General features: G+C 39.9%; 1 protein-coding gene across 5 annotated transcripts in view; it reads right to left on the bottom strand.

Moving 5' to 3' along the window:
• Window positions 1–5,318: 5,318 nt before the first annotated feature.
• Window positions 5,319–14,491, bottom strand: part of nrg2b (neuregulin 2b) — an 87,209-nt gene continuing 78,036 nt past the window's right edge. For all 5 annotated transcript variants that reach the window (XM_051860267.1, XM_051860263.1, XM_051860262.1 and 2 more), the window contains 5 exons: window positions 12,945–13,047; window positions 11,304–11,427; window positions 10,418–10,551; window positions 9,700–9,924; window positions 5,319–7,904 (listed from right to left, as the gene is read on the bottom strand). In XM_051860267.1, coding sequence (XP_051716227.1) covers window positions 7,259–7,904; window positions 9,700–9,924; window positions 10,418–10,551; window positions 11,304–11,427; window positions 12,945–13,047 — 1,232 coding nt within the window. In that variant the 3' untranslated portion in view covers window positions 5,319–7,258. The remainder of the gene's footprint in view (window positions 7,905–9,699; window positions 9,925–10,417; window positions 10,552–11,303; window positions 11,428–12,944; window positions 13,048–14,491) is intronic.

Raw genomic sequence — 14,491 nt, 5'->3', positions numbered from 1 at the left:
TATTGGGTTTTAACTAATCAACTAGCTACAATATTAACACGGATAGTCTAAATAGTCTAAATTCCCCTGGGGAATAATAATCCACAGCACACTTAGTAATAGTAATAATACTTTTATTATTAAATTAAAATTAATATAAATTTGCCCTGCAATAATTTCATAGCGCATCACCGCATATGTTGATTTTTTTTTTTTTAGGTCTATTATACCATTAGGCTAATTATAGGCCTATAATTAAAATTATGAACAGTCTATAATATTTCCTAACACTGCAGTCATCAATGAAAATTAAGAGCAATTTTACTTCAAGCAGCGACTTTAAAAAACTACCTGTTTAACACGAAATACTATTCTCATTTGTTTTCCCCTCCCCTCCAGATGATTTTAATTGGCTCTCGATGTTTTTGTAGACTGTCGATGTTTTGACAGCTTTCATCAGCTGGATAAAATCGTTCTGACACTGATTCCAACGATATCGTTTATCTGTGCCGATTTCGCTATAGCTGTGGCGTGAACTCTGCTATTCTTTAATATTGAGAACAATTTTTAGAACTATATATTTATCGTTATCTTAGCTATCGTGGTGTGAACGGGCCTTAAGTCAATTTTTTTTTGTGTAGTGCTTTTCACAACACACTTTTCAAAGCGGCTTTACAGAAAAAACATGATGTTATAATGTTTATAATATCTTAAAATCTTTGCGCTTTATAGTCGCATTTAGCAGATTCCCAGCTCACAGGGAACGTTCTCAGAACTTTGGCTAACGTTCTGGCAATGTTCTCTTAATGTTATGAACAAACTATCTTCCAGTAACATTAAAGGATTAGTTCACTTGAAATGAAAATTAAGCCTAAGCTTTACTCACCCTATGACTTTCTTCTTTCTGATGAAGATAATCGCAGAAATATTAATAAATATCCTGACGCATCCGAGCTTTATAATGGCAGTAAACGGGATCAACGAGTATGAGCTGAAGAAAGTGCCTCCATCCACATCCTTCCATCATAAATATGTGCTCCACACGGCTCTGGAGGGTTAATGAAAGCCTTCTAAAGCAAAGCGATGGGTTTGTGTAAAATTATGAAGTAAAATATGCAGTTTCCGCCAGACCGCCTTCCATATTGAAGTTACGAAGAAAGTGTAAACTGGCGTCACATCAGTTAAGCTTTTTCCGTAAGTTGAATAGGGAAGGCTTAGAACGTAGCGTAAGCTTTGTGAACTGCAACAGTTTTACACTTTCTGCGTACGTTGAATACGGAAGGTGGCTTGTGCGGAAGCGAGATATTTTATTTCATAACTTGTTAAATATGGATATTTTTTTACACAAACGCATTGCTTCGCTTTTTATTAACCCCCCGGAGCCGTGCGGAGTATGTTTATGATGGATGGATGTGGATGGAAGCACTTTCTTTAGCTCTTAGTCGTTGATTCTTATCAATCTCGGATGCGTCAGGATATTTATTAATATTTCTGCGATTGTGTTCATCAGAAAGAATAAAGTCATATACACCTAGGATGGCTTGAGGCTGAGTGAAGCTTGAGTGAAGCTCATTTCAAAGTAAACTAATATATTGTTCATGGAACATATTTTTTGGAATGGTCTAGTTGGATGTTCATCTAACATTTTTAAACATTACTACTTGTTTGATCATTAAAGATAATTGAATAGAACATGATGTCACAAGACACATGCATAAACAACTTCATCCCATCTAAAAAAAAAAAAAAATTCTTAGAATGTTTGGCTAACATTCCCATTAAGTTGTGAAAACATTATTTAAACATTGTTTAAATTTATTTATTTTTTTTTAAAAACATTCAAAATGTCCAATTTTTGAATGTATTAAGAACTTTTTTCTTGGTTTATGTGCACGTTAGGAACGTTAGGATGCTATGAAAACATTTCTGAATGTTTTCTGAATGTTCAAAACATCCATTTTTAAAAATGTTTTAAGAAAGTTTTGTCCTAACATTTACATGACTTTTAAAGAACGGTAGTGAAAGTTATTGGAACGTTCCTTGTTAGCTGGGATTGAACCTGCTTTACACTAAGCAAACAGGACTTTGAACTTCCTCTTCTGTAACAGCATTTCATCTGGTTCTGAACTGAATTCTCTCATTGTCTTTCTATTACTCACAATTCTGCGCATACGCTCCATTCCTAACCATTTTAAACCAAACATCCAGAGTCTGCAGACAACCGTTACTCTCTGAGGTCTCTGTTCAGCCTGAAGCATTGTTTGATACTCTGTATGAAACAGTTCATATACACAGAACACAATTTTGTGGTGTTTTCTTCTTCTGTTGTGTTGTTTTCCACGTCTCATGTGCTGTCTAGTTGGGTTTGTGTTCTTTTTTCCATTGTTTAACTAGGTTGTGTTTTTGGTTTAGAAAATGTAAGCTTCGCTCTTTATGCTTCCATGTTTTGGATTGTGTATTTCCCAGAGAAATACACATTTCTTACACATTTTAGTCCACTACTACAGGAAAATGTAATTCAAATATTTAATGCACTTAGAAACTTTTATACTCTGGAAAAATGTAAACACTCCGAAAAATGTGTCTTAACAGTTTTTGGTACTTAAAAATGTGAAATCCATACCTGTGGCTGTAAGAAATTAATTGCTTACTTTTTATCTTTTTTTTTATCATTTTAATTCATATAAACAATATTATAAAGAGCGCAGCACAGTGGCTCAGTGGGTAGCACTGTCACCTTCTGGTTTGAGTCCCAGCTGAGCCAGGAGTTAGCCCGTTTTCAGAGTGGGTTTCCTCCAGGTACTCCAGTTTCCACCACAGTTCAAAGACATGCAGCAGAGGTAAACTGGCGATACTAAATTGTCTGTATGAGCCGTGCGATGGACTGGCCATCAGCATCTGTGGCTCGAGATGGTGGGGCAGGCAACAGAGCAATCCTACAGAGGATAAGTGGTGTGGAGACTGGATGGAAGAATAGAAGCCATGTTCCCGGGAGAATTTTTGCATAACCAAGAAAAAAAACTAAAAAAACTGGACATTCTGAACGTTCAGAAAACATTCAGAAATAATGTTTTCATAACATTTTCAAAATGATAGAATGTAATGTTCCTCTAACGTTCACATAAACCAGAAAAAAACGTTCTTAATACATTAAAAAACTCATGTTTTTCAGAAATAAAGTTTTTCACAATGTTAGCAAAACATTCTAAGAACATATTTTTGTTAGCTGGGTCCCTTCAACTTATTTCTTAAATTTTCTTTACCTGGTCTTAAAAACATCTTTAATTTAATTTAAAGCCTTAAATTTACCTTTGTAAAACCTGCAGAAACCCTGGTAACAGAACTTTGAGTTCCCTATCGATATGTTTCACTTGTACTGCTTCGCTAGACGCATTGGGGAAAACTCCTTTTTCTCCGATTACTGAAGGCTTATAGAATCACGCAGTGAAACTGCACAGGCCAATGGTTGTGCAGCGGAGATGCACAAACCAATGGCCATGCAGCATAGCTGCACGAACCTATAGCGTGAAAGCCCGCCAGAGCCCGCCGAAATGGGCGGTGCTACCCTTCTATATAAGCAGGCATTCTGCCGTAGGATCTCCGTTTACATCTTCTCTTCGCTGGACTCCGAGACAGAAGAAGCCTTGTTGCCATCGAAGAGCATGAGTCTGGCCTCTCTCCGCTCGTGGATCGCTTTCTTTTCAGAGAGCGGCTCCGCCCCTCGCACTCTCCCGTTCTCTTTCTCCCAGGAACCTTGGAGGAAGAAACAGCGGAGCCAGAGAAGTGAGCGATCCAGCACGAGTGAGCTCACGCTGGCACAGATCCCGCGCGCCTCGCTCTCCCCACAAAGAGAGGATTATCCCGTGCTCTGTTCTCAAGCAGACCAGCGCCCCTCTTCTGGCGCGAGCGGGAATCAGCTCGCGGCATCTTTCAAGGTTGGGGTCTCATTCCCCCTCAGAATGTTTCAGAGGATGCTGGGCCTTATGGCTTCCACATCATCAGTAGTTCAGCTGGGCCTGCTACACATGCGGCCCCTACAGTGCTGCCTGAAACCCTGGCTTCCAGCCCATGTTTAGCATCTCGGACACCTCCGTATCAAGGTGGACCACAGCTGCTTCATGGCCCTGGCCCCTCGTTGGTTCCAATCTGGCGTGGACCTGGGAATGGTCTCCAGAAAGAAGGTGGTCTCCACAAATGCCTCCAACACGAGCCAACTTCCAGCTCCTGGTCGAGCACGAAATAGCGGCTTCACATCAAATGCTGGCAGTCTTTCTGGCCCTCAGAACCTTCCTGCCAGACCTGAAAGGGCACCACGTCTTAGTACAACATGTCTCTGACAACATGGCAGTGGTGTCCTACATAAACCATCAAGTTGGACTCAAATCGAGGCCTCTGTACAAGCTAATCAGCCGTCTCCTCTTATGGGTACGACTCAACCTGCACTTGCCGAGAGCAGCACACGTGCCGGGCAGACTGAACCAAGGGGCGGACATGCTGTCCCAGGCCAACATGTCCTCAGAAGAGTGGACACTCCATCCCCAGATGGTTCACATGATCTGGAGAATGATCAGAGGTCGAACTCTTCTCCTCAGAACACAACTCTCACTGCCCAATTTATATTTCAAAGGACAGGGATGTGATGACCCAGCCTTCCACTATACACCTTTCCCCCGGTCACGCTGCTCCCTCGGGTCATGAGACGGATCAGGGAGGACAGACGTGCAGTCCTTCTGGTGGCCCCTTTCTGGCGGAACCAGTCTTGGTTCTCAGCAGCTCCATGGCCACTTCCCTTGAGGAAGGACCTCCTTTCCCAGGCGAAAGGAATGATCTGGCACTCCCAGCAAAAGTTGTGGGCTCTTCACCTCTGGCCCCTCAATGGGAGCCTATGGACCTATCCGCTAGAGTCCTTAACACTATTTCTGAGGCTAGAGCCCTGTCCACTAGATGCCTCTACGCCCTCAAATGGTCCGTTTTCTCTGGCTGGTGGTCAGCCCGGAGTGAAGACCTGATGTCCTGTGACATTTCACTGGTACTGTCTTTCCTTCAGGAGCTGTTGGACAAGGGTCGCACCACTTCCATGCTCAAGGTCTATGTGGCGGCTATAGCAGCATTCCACGCTCCTGTGGCCGGCCAGTCCGTAGGCAGGAGCAACCTGGTATGATATATATAATATCTATACATTACCTTCAGTACTCTCTAAAATTGAACATTTGGTTGCATCCTTGTTGCAACTCCTTAAAAAGTTCTATCAACGAAGAATGTTGTTCCTCTGAAAATGTTAATATGAAGACATTTCATTCAACAGAAAAAGAAAAGAACCAGACATACATCCTGAAGAATTAATTTTTTAAAATGGTAGGAATTAAGATTTATTTTTTTCCATATGAACAAGTGGTTTGATTTTATTTTATAATTTTTTTTACAAGTACTATTTTTTGAGAAAACTTGCAAAAATTTCTAGCATATTCCAAGTCAAGAATGAACATGAAAAAAAGGGGATTTATTGCTGAATGTCAAATGAAAACTACACTTTCACCGTGTGAATACGACTCAGTTGCTGCGGTTACCATGCACCCATCTATCTGAACCACTAGAACATGCAGAGGGAGGGACGCCTTCACAGGCAGAGAGGAAGAACAGAAGAAACAGAGAGAGTAAGACAGGAAGAAAATCAATCCGTGAGACGAGTGGCGCTTTAAACGACTGTGCACACAGAATGAATCTTGAGCATGTGTATGTGTGTGTGTGTGTGTGTCTGCATATGTAAGTGTATGCATTTGCATGTGTGTTTAAGTGTAAGTGTGCGGGTGGCGGGTTTGTCTTTTCAAATGTAGGTTGCTGGGCTCTGGAAGGAGCGGTTTACGCTTTATAAACAACCTAAAGTAGCACGTCTAGTAGCCGTACACGCATAGCTTCCAGCAAGTCTCCAACTTGCATACAGCACGGACTTGGAACGACCCCACCGAAAACAAAACAAAGAAAAGCCGGCAAAACATGGAGCGTTCGCAGACAAACACACCTGGTCGTATCGTTCCTCATAGTCTTCCCAGCATGACGCAGACGCGACGGGCAGTAATGGATCTGTTTCATGAGTAATGCAGATTTCGATGAAAAGTCCTGAGACACAGTGCGGCTTAAAGCTGCTGGCATAGGAATGGGAACGTGTGGGAGAGAGATGTAGGTCCGTGTAGGCTAGAATCAGGCTGGATTGGTTCCTCCGCAGGCCAATGACTACACAAGGAAGGAAGGTTACAGTGCAATGAGCTCGTGTCACCACTAGGGGGCCGGATTAACCCATTAGCGCTAACCTGGTAACATAATAGAGCTCCCTTTCGACAAAGCCAACATCCTAAAAAGAGTACAAGCATACGTATATACACACACACAGGCGCACGTCGACACTCACAACACGCACACGTGCACGCGCTCGAAACGTTAACCTGAAGACGAACACAACGCGAACACACGAACGGAACGTGTTCTTGCACGACAAAGACACGTACGTATACACTGAGGTTCAACGATACTCTCACGCACACGGACAGAAGTGTAAACACATTCATTGGACGTACAGACCACCATTTTGAAAACCCTGAACACCAGGGCCGATACTGCGACCCAGCGTCATGCCCTGTGAACTCCTGCGTACCTCTGTTTCCATGGAAACAATATGCGACGACCAGTTGAGAGAAAAGAAAATGGAACGTAGAAACCAAAGTCGAACGCAAAAGGCGCTCGGATGCGCGAGCGAACCCGCATCCGATGCCGGGTATGTGTGCGTGTGAATCCTACTCGTGTAAACAAACACCTTACACAGAAGTGATTTGATATTGCATGGTGTCTGAATAATATCACAGTTCAAATGGGGAGATCCTGAACGAACGAAACAAACGAACAAAGAAGAAAACAGAACAACATGTCTATAAAACCCAAGAGTCTGTTTTTAAGAAAGGCTACAAAAATTCAACTGAACCTCCCTCGTCGGCAAACAGCAAAAGGCACCACAATATTATTCTATTTCTAACTCGTGAAAAAATTGGCACGTAATTCTTCTTCATAATGCTGTAAATCAAAAAAAGGAATTACATATAAATAGTTTTCCCCCTATAAAAAAAGTCTTTGCTGCTAGCTAGTAGACAATTTTTGCTGAAATGAAAATAAATATTTCATTTGTTTAGAATATCTGTCTGTTATATAAAATAAAAAATATTTCTCATAGGTGCAGGTCTATAGCATATCATTTGTTTTTCACGCCCGTCCTTGCTCTCGTCGTTCTTTTTTAAAGGGGTGCATTGTCCGGTCTGGACCGCGACTGCGACAGTTTGTTGGCCTGCACGTTGCCACGGGAGCCAGAGCGTCCCGTGTTGCTGAAAGTCCGCGTGTCGTTGGGTCGGTAGATGGTGGCCGGTTCGGTGGCGTTCATGTTCTGCATACTGAGAAACGGCGTGCTCTCGCCGTGGCCGAGGTCGCCGACCTCGTCGTCCTCCCACTCGCTGTCCGACAGGCAGCTTTGAGAGCTGTAGTTCCTGGGGTCCGGCGCCCGCTGCGACACATGCCCGTTGAGCCGCGACCTCCTGCGCCAACGCCGCCCGCTGTCGCTCTTCTTCTGCTGCTCCCGAGAGGACATGTACTCCTGCGTGGTCTCGTAATCCTCATCGTCCACGAAGCGGTACGGGCTGGACGGGAGGGAGCCCGTGCTGTCCGCCGCGTAATACGGCCGCCGGGACCGCCGGTAGCGGTGCAGGAGGGGCTGGTCGTCGTCGGGCGAGTAGGCCGCCATTGCGACGGCCGAGGCGGCGGGCGGCAGGGAGAGGGCGTGGCTGGCGTTGGGCGTGGTGATCTGAAAGGTAGGCACCTGCGGGGGCAGTGAGGAGTGAAAGTCCACCGGAGATAGACGCGCCGGCGTGGTCAGAGCGGACACGTACCTGCGAAGATGCAGAAAAACATGAGAGGAGGGATGGAGAAATTACAAAAATGCATCAAAAGTTTGGGATCGGTACTTTCTGAAAGAAGTCTCTTCTGCTCACCAAGGCTGCATTTATTTGATCAAAAATAATGTTTAATTTATTTCTGTGATCAAAGCTGAATTTTCAGCATCATTACTCCAGTCTTCAGTGTCACATGATCCTTCAGAAATCATTCTAATATTCTGATTTGCTGCTCAAGAAACATTTATGATTATTATCAATGTTGAAAACTGTTACGCTGCTTCATATTTTTGTGGAAACAGTGATACTTTTTTTGTTTTGTTTTTTGAATTCGGAATTTTCAAGATTCTTTGATACTGAAATGAACAGCATTTATTTGAAATAGAAATCTTTTGTAACATAAATGTATTTACTGTCACTTTTGATCAATTTATTGCATCCTTGCTGAATAAAAGTGTTAATTCTTTTAAAAAATATCTTACTATCCTCAAACTTTTGAATAGGCCAATATCTACTGCATGCAGGGCTTGATATTAACTTTTTGCTCAGCAGCCAGTGTGACTAGTGGTTTTCCAAAGTTACTAGCCACTCAGTATTTTCACTGGCCACAATTTTGACATTGATACCGTGTGGAAAAACTGCCCTATAGATATTTTTAATATTATCTCATAATTTGGCAGCAGGTAGTTTAGGCTGCTGTCACTTTAAGACGTGACGCACGGATCCATTATACTGTTACACATGCATTTTCTTTCTCAACTGTTTACGTTCACTTAACTGACTGTGTTGGCATGAATACTCAAAAAGACTGGCATTTTGACATTATTTTGTGTGTATTTGACTGTTTAAGTGCACAATAAGCAGTGAAAAAGAACTTAGTAATTTAGTACTGAGAGGCGGTTTATGGGTGCGCACAGAAAATCTGCGGGAATGAGTAAAATTATGTGCAATACCACACCAAAATTCAAGCCCTGTAACACCAACAATATTCATCTGGAGCAAATGAAAATGGGTTTGTGTGTCAACTCGCTGTTGAGAGATGAGAGAGTGAGAAAACACAGCTGGTATTGTGTGTCTATTCTGTGGAAAATATATATATATTATAGGCCTATATAAAATTCAACCCGCCAAGGTGGCTAGTAGGAGCGACTGCGTTACACGCACACTGAAATCCACCTGTGTTTGGTGGGTTGACAGGTGTTAATGTCAAGCCCTGACTGCATTTATATAAAGATGAATCACCCAATTAGAATGACAGCATCAAATCTGAACAGATAACTTACACTAAACACAGCCAAACAAAAACAAATTAGAAAACAGCTGATACAATAATGCAAAAGCATTTAACTAAACATTTTCCTACAAAAATGAATTGTTTTGGTTGGATAGTTCATTTAAACAGGCTGATTCAGTAAATGATTCACATATTTCATGAAAATGAATCTGACTTTCCAAAGCCACTTTAGAGAGAAAAGGTTTTAAAAAGGTTGGAAAAAGTAGGAAAAGGTTGTTTGAAAAGATTTACATTTTATAATTTAGCAGATGCTTTTATCCAAAGCAACAAATGAGGAACATGACAGTTAGCTACTGCCACTGAAAATGATCTGAGATCTCCTTAAGTTGTGCTATGGTTCAACACCAAATATCATATCACTGATAAGATAAAGCTTACAAACTTCCTTGTCTGATTTAACCAACAGAACAGTCAGCATACTTTTATTTGACTAAAAATATGCACAGTGCCTTTGAAGGTGAACAGCTCTTATCTGCCGTTATTTCCTCTTTCACTCACCTGTCACTGTGAGGCGAGTCCCGCAGGGAGTCATAAGAGTCTCCGTACTGTAGGGGGCACTGTGTAGCATCAGGATAACCACAGTATGCTGCACGGCGGGCACGAGCCTCCATACACGCCGGGCTGCTGCATTTACTGGTGCCAACGGAGGAGGAGAGCGCCCCCGACTGGCAGTCAGAGTGCATGCTGTCCGTCCGATCCATACTCCATGTGCGCTCCTCGTGCCTGAGAGGCAGCAAGAAGGGAAGAACATATGTGAGGGATATAAATATATACACAACTGTTTTCAACATGATAATCAGAAATGTTTCTTGAGCAGCAACTCATCATATTAGAATGATTTCTGAAGGATCATGTGACACTGAAGACTGGAGTAATGATGCTGAAAATTCAGCTTTGATCACAGGAGTAAATTACATTTTACAATATATTCAAATAGAAAACAGTTATTTTAAATTTCAATAATATTACAGTTTTTAATCAAATATAGCCTTGGTGAGAATAAGAACTTCTTCCAATAACATTAAAAAATCTTATCTTATTTCAATTATATATTTTAATGAATCAATTTTATATACAGTATATGGGAAAATAAATGGATGTAAATTGTTTTTTTTAGTTGGGCTGGTAAATGAACAAATAAACAGACAGATGGCCAGAGGATATACAGTATGTCAAGGATCAATATATGGAAATGAAAGGGAAGAAGAGTCAGTACCGATGACTGGAAGCGTGGGAAGCTGTGGAGGTGTGGTGGGATTGTGACGACATCCGGCTGCCTGAAAAATTGCCTGATGTCTCTGTTCCATGTCGTACTACTCGTTCAGTTGATGGAACATTCTTAGATATATACTGCAATAAAAAGAGTATCATGAGATTGTGCTGTTGTTGCTTTCACAATTAAGTCCTAGCCAAATTCAATTACATTTGAAGAATGCTTACGTGATCAATGTGAGCACCACAGGAAGCTGTTTAAAGGGATAGTTCACCCAATAATTAAAATTCTGTCATCATTTACTCATCCTCAAGTTGTTCCAAACCTGTATGAGTTTCTTTCTTCTGTTACATACAAAAGAAGATATTTTGAAGAAAGTTGGTAATCAAACAGTAGATGGGCCCCATTGACTTCCATAGTATTTTCTTTTCCTACTTTGGATGTCAATGGCTACCGCCAACTGTCTGGTTACCAACATTCTTCAAAATATCATCTTTTGTGTTCAACAGAACAAAGAAACTCATACAGATTTGGAACAACATGAGGGTGAGTAAAAGATGACAGAATTTTCATTTTTGGGTGAACTGTCCCTTTAAAATTTGTAATCAATTGAAATTTACTTCTGGATTGCAGTCAGATCCAGAAGAAAACAGACTGCACTTCACATGAACAAAAGCTTTTTTAAATAAACTGGACTCTAAAAGCTTTCAATCTAACAAACAAACAAACCCAAATCTATGGTCCACCTCAAAAACCTATAGGTTAAAAGCAACATTAAACAAAGGCAATCTGCATGAGAACAGTTGGTTAACTGGTGTGCATTACTAAATTTTCAGAATATGCAAATGAATGTATCAGCATACAGGAAATGAGAGGCAGACAAACTCACATCCACCATGGGGATTTCCTCAGGGCCAGGACCAGGATGGTTGGGGCCGTTGGCCAGCATGCGGTTCGGATGCTCCCCACACATGTTCTGGTGCAGGTGGTTATGCATCTTCTTCCTTTGTTTCCTGAAGAAAGATCCAATGTGAAATCTGACCTGTGATGTATACCACTACAGACTCTGATATTCAAAACAGAAAATGACCAAATATCTACAGTTAAGATGTATTAACCTGCTGATCACTATAGTAAAACATACAAAAGTTACTTTGATTTTTATGGATAGACGCATCACCATGAACTGATTTGTTTTACTAACTGGAATAATATTATCATTTAGTTTGTATCTAGTACCAAATATAAAATTACTGAAGAAAACAATAATTTGTAAAATATTTAATTTGTTGAATTATCTAAAAATATGCATTGCAGTATGGTGATATAATTTATCTTTTGGTCATAAAATGATCATAATAAATAAATATATATATATATATATATATATATATCATTTTGGGGTAAATAAGAATTTTTAATGTTTTTGCAAGAAAAACATGCTCACATGCAGCCTGAAAATACATTAGAAACAGTAATATTGAGAAATATTATTACAATTTAAAATAACAGTTTTCTATTTTGATTTGTAATTTGTTCCTGTGATCAAAGTTGAATTTTCAGCATCATTACTCCAGTCTTCAGTGTCACATGATCCTTCAGAAATCATTCTAATATGATGATTTGCTGCTCAAGAAACATTTATTATTATCAATGTTGAAAACAGTTGTGCTGCTTCATATTTTTGTGGAAACCATGACACATTTGTCAGGATTCTTTGATGAATATAAAGTTCAAAAGAAAGGCATTTATTTAAAATAGAAATCTTTTGTATTATTATAAATGTATTTAATGTCACATTTGATCAATTTAATGCATCCTTGGTGAATAAAAGTATTAATTTAATTACTTTAAAAAAATACTACACTATACCCCAATATATATATATATAAAAAAAAAGTAGCTGTTTGGATTTAAACAGGCAAAGTGTCTCTGGATGGATCATTATTGCAGTGATTATTATGTTTCTAGCATGTTCTATGCAACGGTTCTTCTAACCCTAAATGATGGAGTGTGTAGCTTTTTATTTCTTAAACAACCACCAAGGAACAACCATCATGGACATATTCCAGGATGACAGTGTCAAGATTCATCATTGGCACTTCTATGTCCAGACCTTACATTCATTGAAAGCCTTTGGGATGTGCTGGAGGAGACTTTACAGAGTGTTCACCTCTTGCATTGTCAATACAAGATTTTGACCAAAAATCGATGCAACTCTTGATGGAAATAAATGTTGTGATGTTATTTCCATCAAGAGGTGCATCAATTTTATGTTAGAAGAACTGTTGCCAAACATATAACATGCTAGAAACATAATAATCACTGCAATGATGATCCAATCATTGACTCTTAAGCATTTGCCTATTTAAATCCAAACAGCGACTTTTTTGTCACCGGTCAGTGTATAATGACTCAGTTCTGCTGCTTTCACCCAAGGGTGTGTAAGTGTTTCTTAGGCATGCTTTTTAATTTAATGTGTGAATGTGCACAGCTCTTTCTGGCGATCAATAAAGTTCCCGGGGCTTACTTGGTTTTGCAGTATGCCACCACGCACACGATGCCAACCACCAGCAGTGCCACGCAGATGCCCGTTATCGTCAGCACACGTTTTTGGTACAGCTCCTCGGCCTCTGAATGAACGAGAGCCATGGACAAGCACACGCATATGCACAGACGTAGACACAGAGACAAACACACATGTACACGATGGCCATTGAACACAAAGACACACATACATACAAAACACACAACCACTGCATCAGTGGCAGCCTTTAAACCATGTCAAACTAACCCATTCAGCCTAAAACACTCTCTACATTTCATTTAACAGTAGCAAACAGTCATATCTGTCACTTCTAAACAGTCTCATTTACTTAAAGGGATAGTTCACCCCAAAATTTAAATTCTATCATCATTTACTCACCCTCATGTCATTGCAAACCTGAATTATTTTCTTTCTTCTGTGGAACAAAGAAGGAGATGTTTAAAAGAGCAAAGTCCAAGCTTTAATGCTGCCTTCACGTGCTATCTGAATTATCATAAATACAAATTTCCTAGTTCAAAAAATTGGACATGAACACCTTCTCAAGTCATATTTACCACTGGGAAGTTTGGGGATAATTTTGAAGTTCCCGAGTTGGACGGGCCATAACGATTGCCACTCTGACTGCTATTCTTTTTTTTTTTTTTCCCACAACAGCTACATCGCCTTGTCTTGTCGTTAAAGTAGTGCATATTTACATATTTGAGTGATCATTTGAAGCGAATTGTATGTTTTATACACAGTGAAAATAGCCTGTATTTGACTGAAATTCCAGAAACGTCAGATCTAGATCTAGTGCAGTGAATGTTTATATGGTTGTCAATGAATAAGGACGCTAAATATCATTTTGGCTTTAATAAGATTTTCCCAATAAATAGGCTAGAATAAACTTGGTGTCCTCCATGATTCCTGTTCTTTCTGACAACAAAGCACTTGAATGTGACGAGCTCATAATCGCAACTACTGGGTAGTACGAAATTTCTCATAGGCACACTTAAAAAATGCTGGGTTATAAACAACCCAAGTTGGGTTGAAAATGGACAAACCCAGCGGTTGAGTTCAATGTTTGCCCAACCTGCTGGGGTAGTTTTATTTAACTCAACTATTGTTTAAAGATTACTGTATTGCTTGCTTAAATGAACCCAAAATATGTTGTAAATTAATATTTATTAATATATTTAATAAATAAACATTTATTAATAAGTTACTGAATAATAATTAAACAATAAACATTTATTAAATTGGTTATTAATAAATGTTCACCTTTTGATTATTATTGTTGCATCTTGTAATTATGTGTCTGATTTTTAATTTCCAACGTATTTTGGGTTCATTTTAAGCCAGCCATATAGTCATTTTTAAACAATAATTGAGTTAAATAAAACTGCCCAGCACGTTGGACAAACATAAAACCCAACCGCTGGGTTAAAACAACCCAATCGCTGGGTCTGTCCATTTTTAATCCAACTTGGGGTGTTTTTAACCCAGTATTTTTTAGAGTGCAGCATAAGTTCCATATAATAAAAGTGAAT

This window comes from Ctenopharyngodon idella, chromosome 14, assembly GCF_019924925.1.
Source record: "Ctenopharyngodon idella isolate HZGC_01 chromosome 14, HZGC01, whole genome shotgun sequence".
Lineage (NCBI taxonomy): Eukaryota > Metazoa > Chordata > Actinopteri > Cypriniformes > Xenocyprididae > Ctenopharyngodon > Ctenopharyngodon idella.
The sequence above is the reverse complement of the archived record's forward strand: the minus strand, read 5'-3'. Positions and strand labels throughout refer to the sequence as shown.